Source organism: Telmatherina bonti (genome assembly GCF_933228915.1).
Source record: "Telmatherina bonti genome assembly, chromosome: 9".
NCBI classification, from domain to species: domain Eukaryota; kingdom Metazoa; phylum Chordata; class Actinopteri; order Atheriniformes; family Telmatherinidae; genus Telmatherina; species Telmatherina bonti.
Genome location: NC_136627.1, coordinates 29589037 through 29608704, shown reverse-complemented (window position 1 = coordinate 29608704; position 19668 = coordinate 29589037). Strand labels below are relative to the sequence as shown.

General features: G+C 39.0%; 1 protein-coding gene across 1 annotated transcript in view; it reads right to left on the bottom strand.

The window, feature by feature from the left end:
• Nucleotides 1–9830: 9830 nt before the first annotated feature.
• Nucleotides 9831–19668, bottom strand: part of b3glcta (beta 3-glucosyltransferase a) — a 69169-nt gene continuing 59331 nt past the window's right edge. Inside the window, exons 12-15 of the mRNA XM_079246139.1 lie at nucleotides 15232–15331; nucleotides 14723–14842; nucleotides 13798–13942; nucleotides 9831–10401 (exon numbers count right to left, since the gene is read on the bottom strand). Coding sequence (XP_079102265.1) covers nucleotides 10234–10401; nucleotides 13798–13942; nucleotides 14723–14842; nucleotides 15232–15331 — 533 coding nt within the window. The 3' untranslated portion in view covers nucleotides 9831–10233. The remainder of the gene's footprint in view (nucleotides 10402–13797; nucleotides 13943–14722; nucleotides 14843–15231; nucleotides 15332–19668) is intronic.

Genomic DNA, 19668 nt, shown 5'->3' with positions numbered 1-19668 from the left:
TTACTCACGTACATATGACATGTAATTCGGTTTTGGTAAATCAACTAGAGTTATCCAGTTTTGTAGTCTTCCAGTGTCTTGTGTGTAGTAACAGGATTAGTTTTTCCATGTTTCTTTTTTTTTTTTTTAACCTGTCCTGTCCAGCCTCTCAGCATACAGAACAGCAATCTGCGTGCCATATTTTTGCCAGACAGATTTGCTCTGTCAAGGGAGACATCTCATGTATATAGCTGCCCTTGATAATCTGAATATTTTTATTATTATGATAATTATTTTATTTTATTTATTTATTATTGTTTTTTCTTCTTTTTTCATTTTGCAATCATCATCAGTCTTGATATGGCCAAGCTGGACCTGGCAGGGGAAGAGGAAAAAAGAGGAAATGAAAGGAGAAAAAAAGAGAGAGAAAAGAAAGGCGTGTCTAAGCTGCTAAAGTTACAGTATTTGCAAAGCAATATAAAGTACTGAAAAAATACAACAAGACATAAGTAGGATAGTGACAATATTCAAAAACAGACAAAAATGAAAAATAAAAGTAAAAAAAAGTAAATGAATTAATAAAATAACAATTACAATACCAACCGTTATTAAACATACCTACAGAGAGTCATCAGCAACATTTAGTACAAAGCAGATGGGAGGATGAGTGCTTTGTGGGCGTGCACGTGTGAGTGTTCAACCAGTGATCATGCAATCAAAGATCAGCTGAGTGCTTGTAGGGGAGCACGACCACGACCCGAGGCGTAGGGGAGGAACCCAAGGCCCCCAGGGCCCAGCAAGCCCACCGCGCACAGAGCCCGGGCAGGCAAAGCAGAGAGAGCCTCCGTCCCCCGAGCCCAGAGCAGTGGAAGCCCCCAGGCAGGCGCCACCCGGCGCGACGAGGCAGGGGCACCGGGTAGCACAGGGCGACGGCAAGCTGGCCCGGCAGGCGCCGGGCGCTGAAGCGCGGGCCGCACAGAGAGCCGGCAGCCCACAGGCCCCAGGACCACCCGTACCCCCCGGCAGAGCCCCGGCCAAGACCCAGTGGGCTCCGCCCACCCAGAGCAAAACCGTCGCGGGCCGGCGCCACCACGATACCAGGGGCGGGATCCCCAAGGACAAGGACACGTCCGTAGACCATCCCCCCAACAACACCTCCCGCTGCTTCCTATCCCCCCTCCCTCCCTCACCAGCACCCTCCCCATCCCTCTCCCTCCCAAGCCCTACCGTCCCCAACTCTCCACATTCACACACCCACACACACACTTATGCAACCAACCAGAGACCCTGCCGACCCCCTCATGCGGCCCAGGCACCGCCCAGGACAGAGGGTCCCCCAAACATTGGTGTCTATGTTTCAATTAAAATTTAGTGGGGCAGGTGGCCGCAGGGGTCCATCGGAAAATGCCCCTTAGGGTTCCCGGGACCACCGAGTTCACCCGCCCCACCGTGCCCTATATGCTGTATGTATACCCTGGGCGACCAACTTCTCAGCCGGCCACAGTAGGTGCCCCCACCTCACCGGGACAGCCCCAGGGCAAAAGGGCATTCCCAGCCCACCAGGCGTTGCAGGAGGCAGCACCCCGGTCGTCCCCCCATCCCTGGCGGCCCAGCGCCAGCACTCCAGGGGTCGGAGAGTCCCCGGTTCCCACCCAGACATCCATCCAGGGCCAGAGCCCGGTGCCACCAGCAACACCAAGACTGCCGCCGACGGGAGGAGACAGAGCCAGAGGGAGGATCCTCTCTGCCATGGACCCTATTCCTACCCCATCCATTCCCAGCCATCCCTCTCCCTCCCACGCCGCCCCCCTGCTGTCACAGATAGATGTGAGTTTACATGGGATTATTGATGAATTGTTTTTTTTAAGAAATTCCCGCCAAGCTGTCAGAGAGGTGCTAATGTTGACGCTTTTGAAGCACTTTAACTTTTTTTTACACTGAAACTGAAAAATGGATGATTAGAGATTTCCACATTGTCACAGAATGTTTGTTCTAAGTCTATCCATGGTTCATCTAATGGACTCGGTTTAAGCCATTTTAAGATATATTGCAGCCTATTTGCTAAGAAATAATGTTGAAAGTTAGGCAAGTCTAAGCCTCCCTGATCGTTAGGTTTTTGTAACATTTTTAAACTAATCCGGGGGGGTTTATTCTTCCAGAGACATTGGGAAGTGGATGATTCTAGTGATTTGAACCAGGTCGAGGGAGGTTTCATAGGAATCATGGAGAACAGGTAGTTGATTTTGGGTAGAACCATCATTTTCATCGTAGCAACTCTCCTCATAAGTGAAATGGGGAGTGACTTCCAGCGAGTGAGATCATCTTCTATTGTCTTAAGAAGGTTAGTGTAATTACATTTTATCAGTTCTGAGAGCCTGGGGGGAATATTTATGCCTAAGTATCTAATGTTACCTGATTGTAAGTTAGTGTTGGATGGATTTTGAAACCTACAGTTAATTGGTAGGACTGTGCTCTCAGACCAATTAATAGAGTAGTCAGATAGTGATGAGAATTTATTAATTAGTGAGATTGTTTAAGATAATGATGTTTGTGAGTTTTGGAGGAATAGTAAAATATCATCGGCATAAAGGCTTATTTTATGAATTATATCTTTGGACTGGATGCCCTTTATAATTTGATTCTGTCGAATTGCAGCACCTAGTGGTTCAATAAATACAGCAAAAAGTGAGAGAGAGAGTGGACAACCTTGTCTGGTGCCCCTTTGAAGATTAAAACTTGGAGAGGTTTGATTGTTCGTCCTGACTCTTGCATTAGGGGAGCTGTATAAGAGTCTTTGCCTGGTTTTAACAGTACAATGATGCTGGCAGAGTTCATGTTTTGGGGTAAGTAGCCATTTTCCTTTATTTGTGTCACCATTTTGAAAAACGTAGGGGCCAGTATTGTCCAGAGTACTTGATAGAACTCTGCTGGGAAGCCATCCGGTCCTGGGGCTTTTTTTACATGGCATATGTTTGAGGGCTTCATGTAGCTCCTCTGCTGTAAGGGGGGAATCTAAGGCTGTAACCTGTTCCTGCTGTAGTCCTGGTAGGTCTATATTATTAAGAAACTGATTAATGTCATTATATTGTTTTTCCACGTTTCTAACAGAGCTCCATCTTCTATTGTTCAAACTAGAGAAATGGTGAATTACATCTGCAAAGTTTTTAATGATGCTTTAGATTATACTGTAGTAATAACACAGAGAAGGCCATGAAGTCGTTCAGCCAAGGTGTAACTGCAGTAACATAAAGCTCTACTGCAACGTTGCAGTCATGTTGGTGCGAGAATGTTGGCAGAGGGTATGAAGGCATGCTCACCCGAAAGTTTAAGTTCTGGGACTATGCTTAATAATTCTTCAGTAATGACAGTTTTCTAAGATTTCTATCTCTGCTGGCTGTTGTTTAGTTGGCAGCGTGTGAGCAGATCTATCATGTCTTTAGCTGCAGATTGTGCTGATCTATGGACTTTTCCTTTATACCCACAAATAAATCAAGATGTCTGCACAATTAGTAGGTGAATGAAAACTAGAAGGAACTTGGAGTGCTCATCTCTTCACAAACACCAATGTCCTCAACTCAGGAGAAAAGAGTACAGATCTGCACCAAAATAATAAAGGAATCATCATCTATCCGTTGTGTAATTCTCCACAAAGTCTGTCAAGCTTTCTCTACATTTTCTGTACAGTTGAAATGACAGACGTGCAAACAAAGTGGCCACACAAAAAGAAATTATTACATGACATTATATAGTTACACTCTTTTGAATTGAAAAAAGGCAAATTCAATTGAAAATAAATAGCAACTATGATGAGATTACTACATAAAACCAGAATGGAGTGTGTCTGAACTCTGTCCACTTCCCTTCAAAGTGCCCGCACAAAGAAGACAGATTAAACAACGTAACCTCATTCTGATGTAAATGCCACACTTGATTAAATTCTTTTTGTGTGGCCCTGTTGAATGTTTCTGCACTTTGGCTTCATCACTGCTGCATGAATTTACATGAGGCCTGATTTTATTGTGGCTAGAACAATAATGATAGAGACAATCAAGATAATGTAACACTGAAAGCAATTTAAGTCATATTAATGACCATTGGGTCAACTGAACTCGGTACATTTATCCTTCTGCATCCTGAGTTATTTCAGTGCTTATAAGAGACAAAAACATTTGAGTGAATATGTATCTATTAGCTATAATTTCTTGTTGTCAGTGAGCCCATGCAGAAATGATACCACAGTGACAACCACTGCAATCACTGACAGCTTCATTGAACAGATAAGAAATTCAAACATGCTTGAAGATTCACCACAATTATCCTTTCACATTTGTCATATGCTGAAACTGGAGATGCAAACACTCCAAACAGTTTCAATCATTTGTTTCTTTCATTGGTATGAGAGGACGGTTATCACTCAAGTTATGGAGCGCATGGAAAGAGTCTTGTATTATAAAAAAAAACAAACAAACAAAAAAAAAAACCTCTTATGCAACTCTCGTACAAATTTGACACCACAGGTGCTAAAAACAGAAAACAACAGCTTATGTGCCTGAAGTAGAAATATTAAGCAGTTGCACCTGCAGCATGGTTTTCTAGTACTTACTAGTACTTGAAAATCTATGAATCTGAAAACCGGAGTTTTTTTTTTTTTTTAAATCATGATGACCTGTGCTTTCAAAGCCACAATTTTCAGCCTCTTTTTTTCTAAATGACATGGTATTTTTGGAGAAGCCACTGTTGATGCAACCTTATGCAATGAATGGTCTGTGGGTTGAGCTCACAAGATACTGGAAGATTTATGGGTTTAATTCTGCGGGCATTTCCCACACACACACAGACACACAGAGAAAAAAGTATATACTCGTAAAGTCAAACAAATTCATATAGATAAGTGTAACTTCCATCAAAGTATAAACTTATACACAGCAAATAAAAATAGAACAAATATCATCAAGACCTAATTCATCACAAAAGAAGAAAAATAGATCACAGATACTAGACTAAGTTTGTATATAAGCCATTGGAGCTTTGATGCTGTTTCTTATTTTACAAAACTTGCACATGCAGGCTTGGATTCATGTTGACTTTCTTACTGTTTTGGCACAGACTTGCATGCTGTGTGCAAAGCAGCAGGACAATGAAACAACTGCAACAAAATCATATCAGCTCCTGACCATGATAAAAAGTTCCAGATTTTATTATTCTTTCAAAATCTTTTCCTGATCTCACATTAAACTCAGCTCCTTATTAAAATGTATAATGCACACTGTTCCCTCTCAACCTCTTTAGATTGGTATTACTTATGTACCACAGGTCACAAGTTGGATTTTTTTTCTTATTCATCTGATCCTGTACTGTTACTCCAAAAGACCTCATAAAATATCAATTTAATGTAAATGTCAGGTATAATGAGATAAAAACAACTGTGAGGCTTTCTGACAGTATTCATACTTTACATGTCTTGCTGATAGTCATAATCATACAAAGCAAAGCAGGTGGCCATTTTTCTTTGCTTGTTGTGTCTTAAAAAAAGGGTTAAAGTGTGGGAGGAATAAAGGGCTGGTTGCAGTACCAAGACACCAGCACAACACAGCGAGAGGGTTTTTATTTCATGGTTACTTGGTGACTGGCTGCAACTGTTCCATACTAACACATGTAACATGAATTTAATATGATTGTCAAGGACTGCTTCTTGAATTGCTGTTGTCCCCCTGGTGCAATGTTATACTTTCCAAAAGTCATTAAATGCTGGAGTGCATCACATTTGGAAGGCAACATTTCCTACAGGGCATGTGCACTTGGGTGTAAAGTAAACATCAACAGATGTAATCGCTGTTAGACTGCAGTGGAAGGAGTCAGACACTGCCAGGACAGGTGTTACTCGTCTGGTTGCATCGCTGAAGCTAAATTAAGGGCTGTACAGGATTGTGCGTGACAAAAACAAAACTCTTCTCTAATCCTTTAGCCATGTCACACCTCCATGCAGTGTATGCAGCTCACACAGTTTCAGGAACTGGAAGCAAAAGCGAGCATAATCAGATGCTCCCACTCAAATAAGCCTGTTAGAGTTAGTCATTTCCCTAAACCCATGACTTCCAAAGCTCCTGTCAGATTTGTAAAATGTTCCCTAATGAATAATTAGGTACGATATTTATGTCTCATATAGCTAATTGGCTAATCAAATTTTCCATTTTAAATGGCGCTTTGTGCTACATTTACACAAAAATGTATGAAATGTTATAGGCTTCATTCTGTCGGTAAATGCTTCTTGAACATCTATTATCACAAACTGCACACATATTCAAACCCTTCCTTTCTTTCCTTGTTTCTAATTATCTATTTCTGATCACTTTTTATATACAGTAATACATTAAGATGCTTTTCACATAACCTGTGCCCATAACTGCAGCTTTACTATAGCTTATTCCTGTCATGCATTGTTTGCTATGGACTGTTTTCAAGTCCTCTCTACTGGGGCTTTAATGTCTAAGACAGATTTCTCTGCAAGGGCAACGAACTCTATTTGTCAAATCTAATCCTCTCTTCAGACGCAGCTGGCAGACAGTAAGAGTTCAAAAATATCTTAATTGCTATCAGTGGCCTGACATTATGACAGAAATTGTTCTATTTTATTGCTGGACTATATAAGCATCCTTGTGAAACTGGTGATTTAAACCTTTTGCCGTTTCTTTTTTGTCCTTCCTCCATCTGGAAAGGTTTTCCAGCACATCTGAAGAAGTGTGATACGTCCTGTATAATCCACTTTGCATTTATAAAGAGAACCCTCTCGGACTCTGTAATGCCATTTGACACTTAATTTGTCCAACAGGGCTAAACTGTGTGGACACAATCACAATATCCTAAAAGAATACAAGTGACTTATTACTTCTACATGACAATAATTCATTTGTGTTCCTTGTAAACATTTATTGTCTGTGGGATTCTATAATTCTAGATAGATGAGCAAGGAGAATGCTCTTGCTGAGAACACCTTTCGAATTTTAATTTTATTGTCGGTGCCATCTCATTTATTTAGATGCTGTCAATAAAATATCCTGAGGGCAACATGAGATTGTACACAACTATGAAAATTATGTGTATATGTTGTGAATTCCACATCATGTAATAAAACTGGCTAATATTTACAAGTGTGTGTGTGAGAGAGCAAGATAGAGCAAGGAAGATGACTCGAGGTTTGATTTTATGATCAGTGTTCTCACATAAACAAGAAAAGCATTAAAATGCAGCAAGTTACAAGGTTGATGTATATGTGCTCTCAAATTGACCTTGTAGCCGGCAGAAAATGGCCATAAACATTCAGCTTGGCACAAAAGAGTGGGGGTTATCATTGCTTAGTGAATGACCTGCAGGTATGAATTAAAAACTAGTTGCAGAAATGCAATTTCTACACAACATTAGGCGTATCTAAACTTCTATACAATATATCACAGTATGGTGCGAACATAGTGCAGTACAATTTACAATGCACCCTTTCAATGTCAACAATACCAACGTTGGTGAATAAATTCTTAAAATGAATTTCTACAGATATGACAGCAGACCTAAGCATGAAGTAGAAAGAAATGAAATGCCCTGAGCTGAATATTAAGCAGTTAGCCTATAATCTATACCATCTGTTTGTGTTTGTTGAGTGCTTATGTAAGCTAAGATCAGCTATTAAGTACTAAAGACTAACAAAAATCTCAGGAGTTTGTTTTTTCTTTCCAATTTTCTTGGGATGATAAATATTTGTACAAAATACTGAGCTGCTCCATCCTAAGATGTTCAGATCACTGGACACAAGACCAGTCTGGCGAGTAGGAGCCCAGCTGGTAAAGAAAATCCACTTCAAGCTTGTTTTAAAAAAACACTGAAACACTATATTCCACATTTTTGGCCATCACAGATGCTTTAAGTCTCAAAATCTCCCTTAATCTTAACAAGTTATTTCATTTCCTGGATTTAAAGAGAGAAGATATTAACCTGATGTTTGGAAAAAGAAAAAAAAGCAAAAAAAAAAAAAAGCAATTATTGCGTTGGGATGACTAAAATGTTAAACATGTTATTCCAACTGAATTCACATACAATCATATTTCTAGGAAAACGCTGGTGGGACTTCAGTTATTCCTCTATTTACATGTTTTCTATCAGACCCAAATCCACTCAGGCACACTGTGCATGCTTCATAGGTTCTGCTCCTGGTGTTGACCTTCAAGTGACTGAACAAAATAAAAACTGGGAACAACAGAGTAACCACCAAGAACAGGACACATCTCTTCTATAAATAGTAAAGCATAGGGCACATACAGAATGTACAGAGCTTTAAGGCTCTCCAGTTAATTGATTGAAATGGAACTAAACTGCCTCAGGGTAAATTGTTCGTTTTTGTAGTCTGTGGTATTGAAAGTCAAATAGAAAAAGCCCCTCACTAACACACTGAAAAGGGGTCATATCACCACTTACTGTTGGTGAGAGAATAGTACGATAATAAGAGATGCTAGAAAAATGTTGAATTCAGCCAAAATGGGGGGCTTGACTTAGATAAGCATATAACATAGTAAATAAGTTACCAATATTTCTAAAAATGAATAAACAAAACTAAACAAAAACAAAATATGGTCCAACAAAGGACTAAGAGGAGACTGACATATCTGTCCCAAAACGTCAAGCCTGACATGCATATACACATATCTATATATATATATATATATCTATATATATATATATATATATACATATATATATATATATATACACATATACATATATATATACACATATACATATACACATATACATATATATATATATATATATATATATATATATATATATATATATATATATATATATATATATATGTGTGTGTGTGTGTGTGTGTGTGTGTGTGTGTTGCAGCTGACATTGTGGATTTCCCCATTGTTTTACCAGCAGTTATTACTCTATGTGAGTGTGAGCCTCACTAGGAATTTAATTTGTTTCCAACAAATAGCTTACAATTCATAGATGTGTTAGAGGATGTCTGCTTGAGTTATTACACTGCATCAAATGCCTATGGCTATTAGAGTTCTTATGAACCAGTGCCAGCCTACTTTGCCATTAGGAGAGTGTAAATATAGCACCACAATGCTGACAAAATCTATAAGTAGAAGAACACATCCTGTTTCACAATGTGCTTTTCATAGACAGTAACGAGTTTTCATTAACCTTTCATATTTGCATTCGTTGAGTGTAATCTGAAACCTTTCATTATACTTGGCTTTTCCACAGCTTTTGTCACCATTACGAGGCAGCAGTCACTTCCAGTTTTTTTTGAGAAAGAAGAATTACAGCTGCAATTAAATCTTTCAAAAGATGGCACATAGCCAGTGGAAGAAATGTTTAATTCCTCAACTGTAACTCAAAGCCTTTATAAGATTTTCAGTAATGATTAGCAAATCATGGAGTCCACCAATTAATTATCTAGGACAGAGAAAAAAGGAAAAGTTAGCATTGACGTTAATAAAATCCTTTACTGCTTCACTCCAGTATATCAGGTAATGTTTTACAAGAAAGTATGTCCATCAAATGATGACTTTTTTCTTCCCTAATTCTATTGGAGGTTAAAATGACTGGAAAATGGAAAATGGAATAAATAGGCATGTAGAGTTCAATGTAGAAACAGGGCATTTACCTTCCTCATAAGAGTCTCTTTAACAACTTCGTGATGGGCTAATTTTTAGGAGTAATGTTAAAATTCAGTAAGCTGGAAGAATGTTAAATGCCAATCTGTTGCAACAAGTGGTCTCTTTTTACTATTTTACATTTGTAATCTTAACAACTCATAATATTATTATTATTACATGGTTGGATTAAAAGAAATGGAGTGATAAGCCAATTATCAAAGTGAAAACCAAAAACTTTGCATGTCATTTGTACTTTTATGTAAAAAATGAGCACACTGTACAGCATCAGTGATTAGTTTTTTGAAAGATCAATCAGAGAAAAAAAAGATGTGCTCCTCTGCAAAGTTCAGACAGGTCACTATACATATAAATATACATATATTATATTCATAGTTCCAAAATGAACAGTAACCCTCACATGCAACTCAGACAGGAAAACACACTCACACTCATAAGTCCATCTTAATAACAGCTCAACTTCAACTATACAAAAACATTTACATCTGTGAATGAATATTATTTTCAAGACATAAAACACACACTCACTCTGTACAAACATACACTTTTCTATGGACAAGTTGTTTGCTCATCATAACTCAGTCTTGGCACTTTTATTGAGTTCATTGGAAGCCTTTGCCCTCAGGTCATCCTTAAGCCATTTGTTGAAAACAGCAACAGGATCAATGTTCCAGTGTTTATGGAAGGAGATGGGCACCTGGTGGGCTAAAAGGTCTCTGGCATAGTCCTCTGGGCGAGCCTGAAAAGAAGAATTAAGTTCAGTCATTTATATTTCATTGTAGTAACAGGAGACTTCAGGGAGCAAAAGTCATGGTTTTCAAACCAAAGTTAAATTTCAGAAACTGCAGACTTAAGTAAAGCTTTTATTCTTTAGTGAAGGTATTACTTTATCTTTACACACCACAAGTTTAAATATCCATTATTACATTTTCAACTACTAATAAATCTCACTGCATGATGATCTCAGTCTTTCATGTACTGTCCCTGATATTCTACTTTGTGTCTGCAGAAAAATTAACTTATAGTTGAGCATGTATTGACTATTTGTGTTTACTTTACTCCACTCCTTCTTTAGTTTAATTACAGGACATATTTAGTACCGGGTCTCACATGAAATCTGATTTTGTGGTTCTAATTTTCATGCACAGCCAAACTGGAAAAATTATTTCGCAATGCCATAAGACAACTTAGAAAAAAAGTGATTTAAATGCTGTCGGGCTAAATCATCTTCTCTATTGGAGTTTTATAATCACCATGTTTTGCAAATTCAGTCATACTTAAACTAGTATGTAAAGAACTTTAAAAATCGTGTCGAACATCCAAAATACACACACACACACACACACACACACATATAGAGACACACCCCACACACACATATTATATGTTTATATATATATATATATATATATATATATATATATATATATATATATATATATATATATATATATATATATATATATATATATATATATATATATATATATATTTTTTTTTTTTTTTTTTTTCTTTGTGTGTGTGTGTGTGTGTGTGTGTGTGTGTGTGTGTGTTTGTGAGGTAATCAGCCTTGGGCACAGCATCATAACGAAAATGAGAGTGAGCCACAATAAGTACAATCCCTTTCCCGACCATCACTGAAACCAATGAGCTGATATACAGTGCAGCAACAATGATCCTGGAGAAGCTTGGCAAACATAACATCAAGGGCAAGAAGGAGGCACCATGGAAGAGGAGGTCAGAAACCAAGATCAAGGCAACTCGAAGGGAAGTTAGTCACCAGTCAGAATTCCAGAAGGGCACAACCATGAAGAGGGTGCCAGAGAGGTACAGCCAGATGTCCATACCTGAGGCTCTGGAAACTGCCAAACAAAGACTCCAAGCATTGGCTGCACGACAGAAGAGATACACAAGAGAAGTTGAAGCCAGAAGAATGAATTGGCTGTTTTCAACTCACTCAGCTAAAGAGTACTCCCAGTGGCATGGTAATACTACACAAGCTGACCCACCAAAGCTGGAGACAGAACAAGGCAATTGGGAGAAGGAGACATCAGATAACAGTGAAGCACAGTGGTTAAAAGACCTCAGAGCAGACCACAGCTCCCTCCCTGAACAAGGTCCAGTTACCATCACGGTGGCAGATTTCCAGCATAGACTCTCAGGTATGAAGAACTGGACAGCACCTGGCCCTGATATGATCCATGCCTACAGGCTAAAGAGGCTGACTTCACTCCATGAATGCCTGGCAGCACAAATAAACCAACTCCTGAGGGATGGGACTCGCCCTGAATTACTGACCAAGGGACGAACAGTCCTGATACTCAAAGATCCCCACAAGGGATCAGTCCCATCCAACTACCGACCAATAACCTGCCTCTCCACGACATGGAAGCTCCTATCAGGCATCATAGCAGCTAAGGTAAGTGGGCACATGGATCAATACATAGCGGAGACACAGAAAGGCGTTGGCAAAGGAACCAGAGGTGCCAAACACCAGCTGCCGGTTAACAGAACAGTCGCCCAAGACTGCAAAACCAGAAAGACAGAAACCAGAAAAGCTTGCGACTCAATGCCACACACATGGATCCTGGAATGTCTGAAGCTGTACAAGATCAACGGCAGCATAAGGACCTTCCTTGCAAACTCAATGAGGCTGTGGCAGACCACCCTGGAGGCCAACTTCAAGCCAATTGCACAAGTCTCCATCAAATGTGGCATATATCAAGGAGATGCATTGTCCCCGCTGCTGTTCTGTATAGGCCTGAACCCCCTCTGCCAACTAATCAACAAGACTGGATATGGATACCGACTCAGGAATAGGGCAACCATCAGTCACCTCCTGTACATGGATGACATCAAGCTGTACGCTAAGTGGGAGCAGGACATCGACTCACTGGTCCACACCACCAGGATCTACAGCAGGGACATCAGAATGTCACTCGGACTGGAGAAATGTAGGCAGATGGTAATAAATAGAGGGAAGGTAATCCATACGGAGGGCATTGCACTCCCAGAGGGCAGGATAACAGATGTGGAGGACAGCTACAAGTACCTGGGCATACCACAGGTGAATGGCAACCATGAAGAAGCCACAAGGAAAGCTGCCACAGCTAAATACCTGCAACGAGTGAGGCAAGTACTGAGAAGTCAGCCCAATGGCAAGAACAAGATCCGGGCAATTAACAGCTACACCCTGCCAGTGATCCAATACCCTGCTGGGATATTATCCCCTGCTGGGATAATAAGATGGCCAAAGGAGGAAGCTCAGACCACGGATGTCAAAACACAGAAGGTGCTCACCATGCATGGAGGGTTCCACCCCAAATCCAGTGTCCGGCGACTATACAATAAGCACAAAGAAGGGGGCCAGGGATTCGTGAACATCAAGGCCACTATCCAAGATGAAACATCCAATCTCCACAAATACAGCAGGAAGAGGGCACCAAGGGATGAAGCACTTATTGAATGTCTCAGACTGTGGAGTCTGGAGGAACACGAGATGGAAGAACCATCATGGGAGGAAAAGCCCCTGCATGCGACGTACCACCGGCAGATCACCAAAGTGGCCGATATAAACAAGTCCTATGATTGGCTGCAGAGGGCTGGACTGAAGGACAGCACAGAGACACTGATCATGGCAGCACAGGATTAGGCCCTGAGCAACAGAGCGATACTAGGCAGGATCCTATTCCCTGGGATCCTCTTTGATAATATCCTCTATCAAGTACTTCTGTATCTACCTGTAAACAAACAAACAAAGAAATATCTGAGTCTGTCAGACTGAAGATGTATAAATGTTTTTTTTTTATCTGTAATATAACTTCAGTTCAGCATAAACAAAAACACTTATGTGAGCATAAAGGAATTTTAAATGATAAACCCCAGCCAGCTGTTTTAATGGTCACTGAATCTTTCTCTGGTTGATAAATCTGTAAAACATGCATTGTGATATAACTTTGTTTGTGCAATACATTCTAAACAACATAAAAAATCTCTCTAAAAAAGCACGCTAGCATTTTTTTTTGTGTGTGTATTTTGAAAAAAATGGCATTTCAACAAGAATTCTTTTGACAGTAGATAAAATAAGTGACAAGGAGACGCACAACAAAAATATTTGAAAGAGCATAAATACAACCTGGTGGAAGAGAGGGCTGTGTGTAACAGGAAGCCTGAGAGCATTGAGGCACATTCCCAGCACCATGTCATCTGGCGCATCATTGCTGTAGCATTTGCAGCCACTGTTAATAAGCTGGACCACAGCCTCTCTGCTGAACACCATACTGCAGGGGCACAACGAGATACACAACAAATCCGATTTAGCTGCGCTGTAAATCAGCTGTCTAGAGGCAAAAATGTTGGAAATAACCAGAAAACATTATGTGCTGCACATGTCTCAGTTATCATCTCAGGGATCATAGTGCATATTTTATTCATTCAGTGGGAGGGCAACAGGGAAACTGCATATTGAATTGACACTGTGAAATGAGAAACAATTACACATAAAAAAGGCAGGTCCATTGCCTGTGCAAAGTGTCCCCCCTCCCCCTATTTTATTTCCAAGGATATCAATATGTGAAAACTGGCAGGTGCACAATTGAAGTGTCACGGCAACAGTAGCTAAATAGATTTTCTCACACAGCTCAAAATCTTGTCTCCACATTTTTCTACATGGTTTGCATATCTACCACAAAAATGTTATATATTCAATCATAAAAGAATATTCAATGAGCAACAGTTTCAGATATTATGCCTTTTTAAAAATGATCATTAATTTGTATTTGTAGCAGAAGTGTGAGAAGCATTGACTTCCTGTCTTGTGGTTCAAGCTGATAAGACAAGGAAGTTTATAGACTGTGTTCTGTAGTAATTTACTCCAAATATTTACTGGACATCTTTCCTGTAATACAGCCCACAAGCCAAATTCTCTTCAGAGCACACTGAAAACGCTTATCTGTACATTAAAGATAACATGATTTTCATTAGACACGCACTTTAGTTCCTCTGCTGCATTTGTATCTCCATCATTGTTATTCCCAAAGCATCTGAGCAGTAAAACTCACCCTCCGCCTCCTGTGATGTAGCTGTAACCACCTTGACTCAAGCCGTAGCCATATCTCTCTCCGAGGCATACTGGCTCAGAGGGGTCGTAACAGCTCAGCAAGACTTGCAGTCTGGAGAGGCTGAAGCAGAGAGAAAGATTCAAACTCATCACACACACTCATCATCATAAGGCAGGAAAGTGTGTGCCTAAATGACGATGAAACTGTTCATTTAAAGGTTGGAAAAACTGCACTTTCCCCGAGGCTTCCACATGAAGGCGGCGACCTGACAGAAAGTTAAAAAAGATCAGACGGATATGAATTTAAATGCTGGGTGTTCCAGACATTTGGCAGCATGTTAATATCTCTAAAACTCATTGCCTTAAAGTGACTTCATACTTCCAAGTTTTTTTTTCACGGCGGAGACAGAATCGGCTGAGTCAGCCGAACTTTAGGACGAACTGAATCCTTTTTTTATTTTCTGTTTTACAATAAAATACAGCACACATTTTCACATCACGACATCGTACCTGATGAGTGTATCATCATCCACAATGAGAAGCCACTTAGTGTTCGGGACAGCGTTGCTTAGAAATCTTTGAAGGATTGCAAATGTTTTTCCGCAGTGGCCTGGAAACAGACACGCCATCAATACAGTGGCCAGTATGACTTAATCACATATTGACCATGTGTTCTGTTTTACAAAGATAAATGACCCTGTTAGGGAGAAAAAACACACTTGGTATAAGCGTGTATTTGGGCACATGCCTGAATACACACAAATAAATTTCCAGGGCAACGGCAGCAAAAATTACGTTCATTAATTTTGTGAGCACTAATAGATTTCGAAGGGCAGGAGGCAAAAACCAGTTTCAATTAGAATAGACAAAAACAACATTAAAGTCTGTAGGTTTACTAGATTGAAGTACAGTAGAAATGCTGTACCTTTACCTGACAATGTGCACTGGTTCTCATTGTCATATCTGTTGTGCTTGCATTTGACAGGTTTGTGCATTGTAAGTGGGAAGGAGCAGCAGTTCTTCTCCTCAAGGACACCTCAGTAGTACATTAAGCAGAAGGCACACATCAGCAACTTCTGAGATCAAACAGGTGAATAGACTTTTAAGAGGCTTAAACTAAAAACTATGTTTTTAAAGTTTCCAGTGAAGTGCTTTCAGTAGAAATGTTACTGTTTGGCCTTCTCAATTTATAACCGCGTCCTTTAGAGTTTTGTAAGAAGAAAGAAAGCTCCTGTCTCCTGTCTGACATCTTACAGAAATAATAACGAGTGTTTGGCTTGATGGGCCAGGAAGATCAAACTTTAACTCTGGCATGTTTGACACGACGGCAAGATGGAACAAAATGCACTGCCAACTCCTGAAAACAAAAACTGTGATGTGGAAGTAAACAATATTTTCCAAGAGCCCAAAGAAATATTTCCATCAGAATCCAAATCTCTACACACTATTGGGGCTGAGAGCCGAGGCATAAAAATCCCCGGTGGCATGCATCACAAAGAATACTGAGGTCCTACTGTTTTATTTATAAGGTACCCAAGGTGTTTTTTTTTCCTCCCTCATGTCTGAATATGGAATAAGAAAGGACACCTTGAACTGTTGACAGGAATAAAACCCAATACCAGACTTTTAGGGGTTTCCGGATAGTTAGTAGTTAGTAATGCTCTAAAGTCTGTTATAAATGTTAGACTTTCATAAAACATTCACACACAAGTAAAAACTACTGCTTCTAATTAAATACTACAAAAAGCTCCTTTGCGGCCCATACTTGACTGCTTTTCTTCCAGTTTTTTAACGCACTGCTGGAAAAAAAAAATCACTATGAATACAGAAGAATGTGGATTTACATGATAATCCTATTCTACTTGTCATTTTCAGGGTCTTGCTTCATCCCTTTTCCCACTTGTGCAAACTATTTACATGTTTAAACTCAGACTAAGTTTACTTTTTCACAACAAACATCTTTTGCAAAATACATATTTACTGTAGGGATGTGCCGTCACAGCAGTTTGATCAATTATGTTGAAAGCGTTCAAAGCTTGTTTTTATAGGCCATGGGTAGGATTTATTTATTTAATTCATTTAATATGGGACCATCCAGAATCATTTTGTTTGTATATGATTTAAATTTATTTGACTCAGATGCATGATACAATTGCAGAAGCAAGTATAAAAGTGACAAATTACAAACCCCTGAAATACTGATTCCTAATAAACTTCAGATTTGTTCTCACCAATACTTCGCATACCTTTAACGCCCAAGGAAAGGTTAAAAATTATGCATGCTTGCTTTTATGTGAGCAATCATGCATCACTGCAGAACAAAATAAACTGCTTTATATATCTTTGACCTTAATCATATATCATTTCTTCTCATGCTTATGAAAAGAAAAGAAAGATTAAAAATGTCCCTCAACGACCAACTGCAATTTGTATTTCTAAATAAGGTTTTTGTTAGTCAACCAATCTTATTTACTGGTAAATCTGTTTTTAGACATCAGACTGAATCCACAATGCTAATCCAATCTACTGTACACAGACCGGGATATAAAATCTCTTATGAGGTCTGCTTGACTATCTGTATACACTGACAGGAGCTTCAGTATTTGGCTGTTTACCAGATAGTCCTTGATGACGGACTGTGGATTGCTGCCAGCATTAGATAGTTTCCCCCCAAAAATAAAAACTGGCATGCAACCCAAGTCAAAGTTACAGTGAAGGAGACACTTTCTTCTAGGTGACCTTTGAAAAAGTCTTTGCTAACACAGACTTAGAAAATACTGATGTAATTTAGAGGATGAAAAGAGCCAGGCCGTGGCCTCTTCTTTTCCCCTTTTTAATTAATGGAGTTAGTTTTTACTTCTTCATAAAGGCATCTCTTGCCTATTTGAGGTTTATATCGACACATAATCTTGGTGTTTGTACAATGCTACAGATGTAGATGAAGTTTTTTTCCCTCATGTTTCATTGATCTTTATGTTCTTGACTGAGTCACAGACATCCTTTTCAGATATTTTGATCCAGTAGTGAAAAATACAGCAGGATGATTGAAACACCTTCAATCAATAAGAGGGACACCCTCAAGTCAATACAATATCACAATGTCAAACTGATCAATAACAAACAGGAAACAGGTAGCCTCCTTTCTCTTTCACTTCACTCAAAGGAGCCAGACCAAATATAACCAGGAAGAGACATTTTCAATCATTTTCTTTGATTTAAATGTTGTTAAAAGTAAAGTAAAGAAACAAAAAGTTATTAAAAAATCAATGAGCTTTATCATTTTAGAAGTTATTTCCAGTCAAATGCAGCCTGCAACAGCTGCATGCTGGATACGAGTTATAAGCTGTAAAGCAGCAATATTGTGGCCCAGGGGATCATCCTGTCATCTCCCTTTTTACACTTATACATTTGCTATATGAGAACACTGACTCTGCACTAGTTATGCCATCTCAAGCTGTGTAGACTTTTTAGAAGTGAATATATACAACAGTAATTGTATTAAACTGAAAAAAACCCCCAATTTTTTTTGTTTATTTTCCAATCTGAAAGGGAAAATCAGTCTGTTTAGGTTACGTAGGGATTAAACACACACACACACACACACACACACACACACACACACACACACACACACACACACACACACACATATATATAAATATATATATATACTTTATGAGTTTGATCATTTAGAGCTCAGTGCAAGAGAATGAGAAAATCAGTTTAAAGCAAAGGAGAAAACAGAATTTAACTCTAACTCTTTTGGAGAATAAACTGATAGTTTTCAATTCTGGTTTGCTGCTGCCAGTTGTCTTTTTTTTGCTACACAGATATGAAAGCTAACATCTGAATCCAGAGAGTTTCAACTGCTGGCACATAACTACTGGAAGGTTTATGTTACATTGACCATTAAAGTTTTTGTATTGCAGTGACTAAAGTCTACAATGAGGACCATTTCTATTGCATAGTTCTGCTTAAATGGAAACAGGATTATGTAATATCCAGTTGCTAATTTGCAACTCACCAAATTCCCTCCACCTCCTAAATCTGAATTACTCTAGAAATATTACATGCAACATGCTAGAGTGCATTGAAGAGGATCCTTGCTAACCGCAGATATAAATGGCTTGTAGGTGAGCCATTACAAACTACAATCATTACATGTATTTGCACTTATCGCATAAAATCATGATACATTATTCATCGATTGATTAAATTTCTTAAATATAGGTTTTCTTTGACTGGCACATGAACACTGGCAGTATGTGCCTGTTTGCTAACTCAGTTGTAAATCATGTGGATTATTGCCAACAGAAAATGATGCCTTTGAAATGTAAAACACCGGAAAATTTTAATGTCAAAATTTCAGACTTTTTTCTGGATTTTTTTTAAAACAACTTTGCCAGAACTTCATCCCAATAAAAATATCCTAAATGCCAGAAAGGAGCAGGGGTATTCTATGTATAATATGTTCAAATGAGTGATGCTGTAAGTCAGAGATGTTAGTATTTTTAGGTTTATGAAATCTTTTGTTTTAATTTATTATTATACAAAGTAAATATATGTTTCCTTATAATGCAATAAAAAAAAAACCCCACATCATCCCTTTTCTTGAACCCATAGATATGTTTGAGATATTACATTACAATTAATTAAAAAAAAAAAACCCAACATACTAACATGTAAAAACAACAATATTAACACTACAAACACATTTGTACTGAATTAGTTGCAGGGTGAGACCTGGCACTGATGAGGTAGAGCTACAGGGGCTCGAGTACAAGGGTTTACATCAACAACAATCCGAGCTGATAACAGTGTAACTTTTCTAGAAAAGGTTGATGTTTTCTTCTTAATGAGGTTCAGCACTAAAACGGGCTACTCCTCACACACAAGCAGCTAAGCAGTGGCAGTCAGCAGCCTTCTCTGCCTCCATGAAAAGAGGTA